We start from the raw sequence: 9,823 nt of genomic DNA, 5'->3' as shown, positions 1-9,823 counted from the left end.
GAAACCATTTTCACATTTTTTAATTTGTGAACTGTAATAATGGTTTTACACTGAAGATTAAAGCTGAATGGAATCTAATTACACAAGAATAAGGGTCATAATTTATTGCTTAAAAAAGTACTGAGTGAAAGTGGGTAAAAAAAATGTAAAGGTGCACGTATTTGTCACTGTACAGTGAGTTTCTTTTGTGTAGTACACACACACACACACACACACACACACACACTAGTGAACTAGGGGCAGTGAGTACACACACACACACACACACACACACACACACACACACACACACACACACACACACACACACACACAGGTGGGCAGCTCCAGCGCCCGGGGAGCAGAGAGGGTAAAGGGCCTTGCTCAAGGGCCCAACAGTGGCAGCTTGCCGAGCCCGGGAATCAAACCCACAACCCTGTTATCAATATCCCGGCACTCTAACCGCTGAGCCACCACTGCCCCTGGGTGCAGTGCACACTGGGTACAGGGTCCTGGTACAAAACATTTAAAACCCCTGCCTTCAGCTGTAAGCCTTTAGCAACATGCCACGCCAAGCTCAGCTCAAGCTGATTGGTGTCCAAATAAAAAAAATAACTAAATAAAATGAAGTAAATAAACAAATAAAAAGAAACCCAGGATTTGTGTGGTGGGAACTGAACCTTGATTCTAGTGTACCAGTACCTCTAGCACATGGGCGTTCTGGTTAAAACGAGATCATGGGTCGTAGTCAGTCAGCTCCAGTGCGCTCTCTGCCTGCAGGTATGTGCTTTTCCTGATGTAAATACCTGGTCATGTCTTCAGCCATGTCCTCCCAAGACAACAGGCACATGTTCCGCCCTTAGTACATCAGGTGCAGTTCTCCAATAAGAGGGGGGTGAATATTTGTGTTTCCTCTCTCCACCTGTCCCACACACACAGCAAACACGCCACGCTGCCTCTAAATGACAGAACAGAAGAGGCCGAGATAAGTGAGGTTAGTGTGCATGTAGACAGTGTGTGTAGACTGAAAAAGAATGGATAGGACAAAAAAATCATAGCACGAATATATGTGGGGCAGATCTAGATTGTGGGTGATTGTTGGCCTACTTTAAAAATACATTTAAATCAAAGAAAAATCTGAAATCTGAAATACTGTCACTGCCATGAATCTGCATTTTGCACTTTTTGACTTGCCTAACGTGCATATGGCAGTTGTTCTATACATTATGTCAAATTTTCATGATGAATGGACCAATAGAAATGCTCCAAAATGACAGGGAGTAAAATTATTTTACATTGACATCCCTTCATTCTCCGGTAAATACACCATTTTAAAAATGACCATTTAAAATGCACCTCAAACCTTCTTAACTTTCAACATAGAGAAAAATATTAGGCTAGAACCAGAACCTTGAGTTCCTTAACCTCAGGCCTCAACATAAGGAAACTGTCTATACTCATAAGAGCTTTCCTCTTGCTAAACGCAATCAGGTCTCATAGGGTTAATTCAATTTTAAGGAACTTCTTCTTCTCATCACTGGCCGTAATTTAACAGTGACATCTGGGAGGCTTTAAACTTTTGAGAAAAACAGAATGGGTAAATGCATCATTGTGAACGACTCCTCTAAATACCCCTTTTAACCTCTGTACCTTTTAACTATGCAGAGATGTTAGAAAATGCAGTGTTAGAAAATTCCTCTTAAATATTAACAACGTGTGCTAATCCATTTAGACACCACTGCTGCTCCTTTAGACTGCCCTGGAAAGTATCCCTGCTGTCCAATAAAAAAACATGTATCTCCATTCTTGTCTGTTTTTAGTTTTCTCCATCATTCGAACCCTGCAGCTGCTTCTGTACACTGTGTAAATAATTCTGGATGAATGGACCAACAGATGTTGCTCTAAATGACCCAGAATAAACTCTAATTCTCTTATTTTACACTGACTTCCATTCAAAGCCTTCTCATGTAAAGCCATCGTTCCGGATCCATGTTTTTTTTATTGGACAGCGGCAATTGGGGCAGTGGAGGCTCAGTGGTTAGAGCTCCGGGTTATCGATAACAGGGTTGTGGGTTCGATTCCCGGGCCCTTGAGCAAGGCCCTTTACCCTCTCTGCTCCCTGGGCGCTGGAGTTGGCTGCCCACCGCTCTGGGTGTGTGTGTGTGTGTGTTCACTACCAGATGGGTTAAATGCAGAGGACACATTTTGCTGTACAGTGACAAATACATGCACCTTTAATATTATAAATCTGTCAAATATGGCTGCTTCTTCTCAGCTTGCAGAGCAAATCAAATCTGTACAGAAAGCCTTAAATGAGACAAAAATATCCACAAATTCCAGAATTATAACTTTACTTTATCATATCACTGTAAAACAATGTGCTCTTCAAAGGTATACAGAAAACAATGACATTAGCTAGCTACATTAAAAGTTCAGAGATATAAGAGATAATTAGTGATAGGTCTAAATGAAATAACTACATAAATTCAGCTCACTATTATTACTGAGAATGTACGGTTACTAACAAATAAATTAGTTTGTAGCTAAATACCCAATAAAAACATAGCTACAGCAGACAGTGACTATACAGTAAGCTTTGGCTATACCCTTAGCTACAGTTAGCACTAGCTAGCTAATCCAGTCAGAAATAACGTTTAGTTTTTTCCTGAATTAAAATATATGTGTATTTAAATCTATAAACAGCTAGAATTATATATCTGTGGTGATTTTATCTGTAGATTTCTGTCAGTTCTGTTACTATTAGTTATTTTACCTTAATAATGATATAAAATAAGACTAACACGCTTTTATTAAACATTAAAATATTGTATTTTCTGCCAAATAAAAGCCCCTAAAGTATAATGATACAAAAATAATGTTTAGAGACATAACCCGCTGCATTAGTTTAGTAAACTGTCCCCTCGGTTTAGCTAAAATGTCCCTCTAGACTAAGGACTTTATTTATTTAATCAAGGGAATGATTTAAATAATTATCACCTTTGTATCATGATACTTTAGGGGCTCAGTACTGTTTGGCAGAAAATATAATATTCCTATTCATTGCTAAAACATATTACCCTTCTATCATTATTAAGGGAAAATAATATGTAATATTATTATACAATAAAATAAAATGTTTATTTTTTACCTCGATACTCTTGGGGATCTATACTGTGATAGAAATCAAATATTATTTAATAATATGCATTCAAAATGTTGTATTTAAATTATCTCATTAATAATACAACATATTATTATCTTATAATAATAACAATATCTAAAATAGTTGTATTATGATTTATTTAGTAGTTTATGAATATTTATTATATGTTTCCTTTTAAAACAAATAGTCCATAACCCTAATACTAGCTTGAAAACCATACATGTACATGTATAATAACATGTTTATTGTTATTATTATTATTATTATTATTATTATTATCAAATAGTTAATAACCCTAATACTAGCTATAATGTTCTGTGTTTTTGAAACCATACATGTACATGTATAATATAATAATAACAATAAAGATGTTATTATAAATGTATGTATGGTTTTCAAGCTAGTATTAGGGTTATGGACTATTTGTTTTAAAAGGAAACATATAATAAATATTCATAAACTGCTAAATAAATAATAATACAACTATTTTAGATATTATTATTATTATAACAATAACAGTAATAATATAATTGTAGTAGTATTTTACATTTATAACATAATGGTGAATCTGAACTCCCTATGTAGTGCCCTAGATCACTCGTTTCACTACAACAATGCTAAATACAGAGGTATATATGCGTGTCAGCCACAAAGGACTCAGCTGTTATACAGACACAGATGCAGTAAATCACTATTTGTGTACAGAAGCTCATAAATCTTTAATTTTATCATTACTGCCCTAAGTAGGGAGTAAGGGGGAAACCCGCCCTGTCCATCACAGCGAACGCACTAGTTCCGGCCTCAGGGGAGTCCGCCAATCAGAGCTCAGCCCGCCCCCCGTAGCCCCGCCCTCTCGGTTGTCTCGGTAACCGGGACTCGACGCCTCTCGACCAGCAGCAGCTGCGGAAACACGGAGTGTCCGGTTCTGATGAGACTGAACCCGAACCCGGCCGCTTTCTCACAGTCCGACCTGCATAAGACCGAGCGCGGACAGTCCTGCAGACCGCGGCGGATCCTCCGGGTGAGAGCGCGACTTTTATCCGCGGCGGGTTTCAGCAGCAGGCCCGCCCTGCAGTTAGCTAGGAGGGATTAGCAGCTAGCGAGGCTAGCTATAGCTAAGTTAGCTAGCCAGTAGAGCCGGTCAGTTTGATCCGGACCGACTAACTGAGCCCGTTTAACGCGACCCCCCTGACCATTAGAGCAGGGGCTACTCCCAGTGCCCTGCTGTTCACCAGCGCTGTGTGTCTCAGTGCAGCAGCCACTGAGTAGCCCCTGAGCAGCCCCTGAGCAGCCACTGAACAACCACTGAACAGCCACTGAACAACCACTGAGCAGCCACTGAGCAGCCCCTGAGCAGCCACTGAGCAGCCACTGAGCAGCCACTGAACAGCCACTGAGCAGCCCCTGAGCAGCCCCTGAGCAGCCCCTGAGCAGCCACTGAGCAGCCACTGAGCAGCCACTGAGTAGCTACTGAACAGCCACTGAGCAGCCCCTGAGCAGCCCCTGAGCAGCCCCTGAGCAGCCACTGAGCAGCCACTGAGTAGCTACTGAACAGCCACTGAGCAGCCCCTGAGCAGCCACTGAGCAGCCACTGACCAGCCCCTGAACAGCCACTGAGCAGCCACTGAACAGCCACTGAGTAGCTACTGAGCAGCCCCTGAGCAGCCCCTGAGCAGCCACTGACCAGCCCCTGAACAGCCACTGAGCAGCCACTGAACAGCCACTGAGTAGCTACTGAGCAGCCACTGAGTAGCTACTGAGCAGCCCCTGAGCAGCCCCTGAGCAGCCACTGACCAGCCCCTGAACAGCCACTGAGTAGCTACTGAGCAGCCCCTGAGCAGCCCCTGAGCAGCCACTGACCAGCCCCTGAACAGCCACTGAGCAGCCACTGAACAGCCACTGAGTAGCTACTGAGCAGCCACTGAGTAGCTACTGAGCAGCCCCTGAGCAGCCCCTGAGCAGCCACTGACCAGCCCCTGAACAGCCACTGAGTAGCTACTGAGCAGCCCCTGAGCAGCCCCTGAGCAGCCACTGAGCAGCCACTGACCAGCCCCTGAACAGCCCCTGAGCAGCCACTGACCAGCCCCTGAACAGCCACTGAGTAGCTACTGAGCAGCCCCTGAGCAGCCCCTGAGCAGCCACTGAGCAGCCCCTGAGCAGCCCCTGAGCAGCCACTGACCAGCCCCTGAACAGCCACTGAGCAGCCACTGAACAGCCACTGAGTAGCTACTGAGCAGCCACTGAGCAGCCACTGAACAGCCACTGAGTAGCTACTGAGCAGCCCCTGAGCAGCCCCTGAGCAACCACTGAGCAGCCACTGAACAGCCACTGAGTAGCTACTGAGCAGCCACTGAGCAGCCCCTGAGCAACCACTGAACAGCCACTGAGCAGCCACTGAACAGCCACTGAGCAGCCCCTGAGCAGCCACTGAACAGCCACTGAGCAGCCCCTGAGCAGCCACTGACCAGCCACTGTACAGCCACTGAGTAGCCACTGAGCAGCCACTGAGCAGCTACTGAACAACCACTGAGTAGCCACTGAGCAGCTACTGAGCAGCCACTGAGCAGCCACTGAGCAGCCACTGAGCAACCACTGAGCAGCCCCTGAGCAGCCACTGAACAGCCACTGAGCAGCCCCTGAGCAGCCCCTGAGCAGCCCCTGAGCAGCCACTGAGCAGCCACTGAGTAGCCACTGAGCAACCACTGAGCAGCCACTGAGCAGCCACTGAACAGCCACTGAGCAGCCACTGAACAACCACTGAGTAGCCACTGAGTAGCCACTGAGCAGCCACTGAACAGCCACTGAGCAGCCACTGAGCAGCTACTGAACAACCACTGAGCAGCCACTGAGCAGCCCCTGAGCAGCCACTGAGCAGCCACTGAGCAGCTACTGAGCAGCCACTGAGCAACCACTGAACAGCCACTGAGCAGCCACTGAGCAGCCACTGAACAACCACTGAACAGCCACTGAGCAGCCACTGAGCAGCCACTGAGCAGCCACTGAGCAACCACTGAACAGCCACTGAGCAGCCACTGAACAGCCACTGAGCAGCCACTGAGCAGCCAGCTGCATTAGCCACCACTCAGCCTGAGGGCTCTGGGCTCTTCTGGGTTATTCATTAATATCTCTGTATTATAATGTAGTCTTATTTGTTTGTTTGTTTATTTTTGTAATATGTGCCTGTTCCTCCATCCGACCGTCTGTCATCATTAAATCCATCACCTACTTGCTGACTTATCCTGCTGGCTTTCAGAACTATTAGGGGTAGTGTAAGCAAAAGTAAAGAGGATGGAATGATATAACTCACTGGCCACTTTATTAGAAACACCTACCTTGTGCTTCCACTCACTGGCCACTTTATTAGAAACACCTACCTTGTGCTTCCACTCACTGGCCACTTTATTAGAAACCCCTACCTCGTGCTTCCACTCACTGGCCACTTTATTAGAAACACCTACCTTGTGCTTTCACTCACTGGCCACTTTATTAGAAACCCCTACCTTGTGCTTCCACTCACTGGCCACTTTATTAGAAACACCTACCTTGTGCTTCCACTCACTGGCCACTTTATTAGAAACACCTACCTTGTGCTTCCACTCACTGGCCACTTTATTAGAAACCCCTACCTTGTGCTTCCACTCACTGGCCACTTTATTAGAAACACCTACCTTGTGCCTCCACTCACTGGCCACTTTATTAGAAACCCCTACCTTGTGCTTCCACTCACTGGCCACTTTATTAGAAACACCTACCTTGTGCTTCCACTCACTGGCCACTTTATTAGAAACACCTACCTTGTGTTTCCACTCACTGGCCACTTTATTAGAAACCCCTACCTTGTGCTTCCACTCACTGGCCACTTTATTAGAAACACCTACCTTGTGCTTCCACTCCCTGGCCACTTTATTAGAAACCCCTACCTTGTGCTTCCACTTACTGGCCACTTTATTAGAAACCCCTCCCTTGCAGGTTGAAACAGGTAGCCTCGGCTTATTAAAAGAAAGGATACAGTAACACAATTGTAGCCCCGGTTAGGATGATTGTAGGGAGCAGGAAAGTGGGACTGTTTGGTTGGTGTTATTTGTGCAGGGTGTTTAAATCCTCCTGGAATCTCTGATCAGGCTCAGGTTGTTAGTTTCACTCTAATGACTTACTGGTTTGGTCATAAGGGAGCTGGCTGTGTTCTGTCCCCTGTGTTTGTTAAAGGCATGGCTGTGTATTTCGATCACCGCATTGAGGCGCCAGACAGCAGTGGAACCGCAGTCCTCTTAGCCTGGCACTCCTCACAGCCACTGCTGGCAGTCGGGTCTGTCAACCCGGCGTCTGGAGGAAGCGTAGACATCTACCTTCAACAGGTGAGAATAACTGACATTTCACTCACTGGCCACTTTATCAGAAACCCATACTTTGTGCTTACACTCACTGGCCACTTTATTAGAAACCCCTACCTTGTGCTTACACTCACTGGCCACTTTATTAGAAACACCTACCTTGTGCTTCCACTCACTGGCCACTTTATTAGAAACCCCTACCTTGTGCTTCCACTCACTGGCCACTTTATTAGAAACCCCTACCTTATGCTTCCACTCTCTGGCCACTTTATTAGAAACCCCTACCTTGTGCTTCCACTCACTGGCCACTTTATCAGAAACCCATACTTTGTGCTTCCACTCTCTGGCCACTTTATTAGAAACACCTACCTTGTGTTTCCACTCACTGGCCACTTTATTAGAAACCCCTAACTTGTGTTTCCACTCACTGGCCACTTTATTAGAAACCCCTACCTTGTGTTTCCACTCACTGGCCACTTTATCAGAAACCCCTACCTTGTGTTTCCACTCACTGGCCACTTTATCAGAAACCCCTACCTTGTGTTTCCACTCACTGGCCACTTTATCAGAAACCCCTCCCCTGGCAGGTAGCCTCAGCTTACTGCGGTGTGTTTTGTAGGGAGAGCAGGTGGAGTTGTGTCATGTGGAGCGTGCGTTCAGCCCAGCGCTGCTGCGATGGCACCCTACAAAACCCCTGCTGGCGGTGGGCTGGGAGACTGGCGAGACCCTGCTCCTCACACACCCACACGGAGAACACACACTTCTACCCCAGAACACACACACTGCCTGCATCACACTGCTGGAGTGGAGCCTCAGTGGAGCCAGACTGGTCACAGGAGATCAGGTGAGCACCATCACACCCTGACCTTTCTTTCAGAGGCAGACTCTCCGGTTCAAAGGGAAGGAGGATTTACTGTTTGTTAAAATGATCTGCCTCAAGATTTATCACTGCATCTTAAATATGTAGCACAGCAATCTGGACATGAACTGTATGTATTTATATGGTCATTATTAGGGATGTTCCGATACCACTTTTGCTGATACCGATACCAGATTTTCAAGTATCCGCCAATACCGAGTACTGATACTGATACCCACTCTGAATTAAATACTCGATAGACGGCTATAAATCCTGGTACTCCTTAAAAAGAACAGCATGTACTGGTTAAGTAGCTGCACATCTAAAATGTTTCAGAGCTATGAAACAATGAAAATAATTTTGTAATCATTATTTAATGTTTAAAATTCACATTTAATTACAAGAACACGTCTCTGTGTAAAAAGATACTACACTTAAGTGTGTGGCCTTAAAACAAGCTGCTTAAACTCTCTGGTTTTAAAATAAAAAAAAAAAGAGTTAATTATGAAATGTTATTAATTATTAAATTATTAAATCATTAATTATTAATTATTAAATTATTAAATCATTAATTATTAATTATTAAATGATTAAATATAATTAATTAAAATATTAGAATATTAAAAAATCTATTTAGCAATAATAACTATTTATTACTGGCTGTTTAAACATTTGCTTTCTGCAAGCCAAAATGTTCTATGTTAAAAATAAAATACAGCGTCAGTAAGCTTTATGGTATCGGAACTCGGATACCGATACTGTGTGCTAGTGCCAGTATCGGCGGCGATACCGATACAGTATCAGTATCGGTGCAACACTAGTCATTATCATTATTTATTAATATGTAGATGCATATAACATACATTTTTTAAAGATGTTATTTAATATAGTATACTGTAGTCATAGGATGTTATTTTGTGTGTGTGTGTGTGTGTAGGCAGGAGTTCTAGCCTTGTGGAAGGTGGATGCAAGAGGAAGACTGCATGGAAATCACCTGACGAAACAACACTACAACAAACCCTTAACCCACTGCATCTTCAGGCCTACACCACCCACAGAGTGAGCGCTACACCTCACATCAGCTCAGAGAGAGTGTGTAGCGAATGTCAGACACTAAGCGGGCGGTGTGTTTGCACGTGTATGTGTTTATGATGAAACGCTGGTCCCTCTGCCCGTCTTCCCTCCTGCTGCAGATGTAGTGGGTCAGTCAGGATGTGATTGGTATGAATTTTAGTTTTTTAGGTTCTACAGTGGAGCTACGGGGCTAGTGAGGCTAACATGTAATGGAAATGTATAGTCCACCAGTTAGCGGTGTGCTAACTGCATTACACACGCTCCCCAAACTGTGTGAAGGTGTTCGGTAATCCCTGTAAGAATTTCAATAAAATTAACATTTGTGATTTTGCTGTTGCAAGTTACCTGATCGCTGGAATACAGCAATAATGTGACATGTTATTGTGTGTGTATGTGTTTGTGTGTGTGTGTGTGTGT

The 9,823-nt window shown here is 44.5% G+C and overlaps 1 protein-coding gene across 1 annotated transcript in view; it reads left to right on the top strand.

Moving 5' to 3' along the window:
- The first annotated feature begins 4,012 nt into the window (after positions 1-4,012).
- The window catches only part of LOC140555820 (intraflagellar transport protein 140 homolog), a 13,249-nt gene continuing 7,438 nt past the window's right edge, over positions 4,013-9,823 (top strand). The window contains exons 1-4 of the mRNA XM_072679139.1: positions 4,013-4,163; positions 7,349-7,497; positions 8,093-8,317; positions 9,270-9,391. Of these exons, the coding sequence (XP_072535240.1) occupies positions 7,351-7,497; positions 8,093-8,317; positions 9,270-9,391 (494 nt within the window). The 5' untranslated portion in view covers positions 4,013-4,163; positions 7,349-7,350. The remainder of the gene's footprint in view (positions 4,164-7,348; positions 7,498-8,092; positions 8,318-9,269; positions 9,392-9,823) is intronic.

This window comes from Salminus brasiliensis, chromosome 5, assembly GCF_030463535.1.
Source record: "Salminus brasiliensis chromosome 5, fSalBra1.hap2, whole genome shotgun sequence".
Taxonomy (NCBI): Eukaryota; Metazoa; Chordata; class Actinopteri; order Characiformes; family Bryconidae; genus Salminus; species Salminus brasiliensis.
This window is presented reverse-complemented; position numbering and strand designations above follow the sequence as displayed.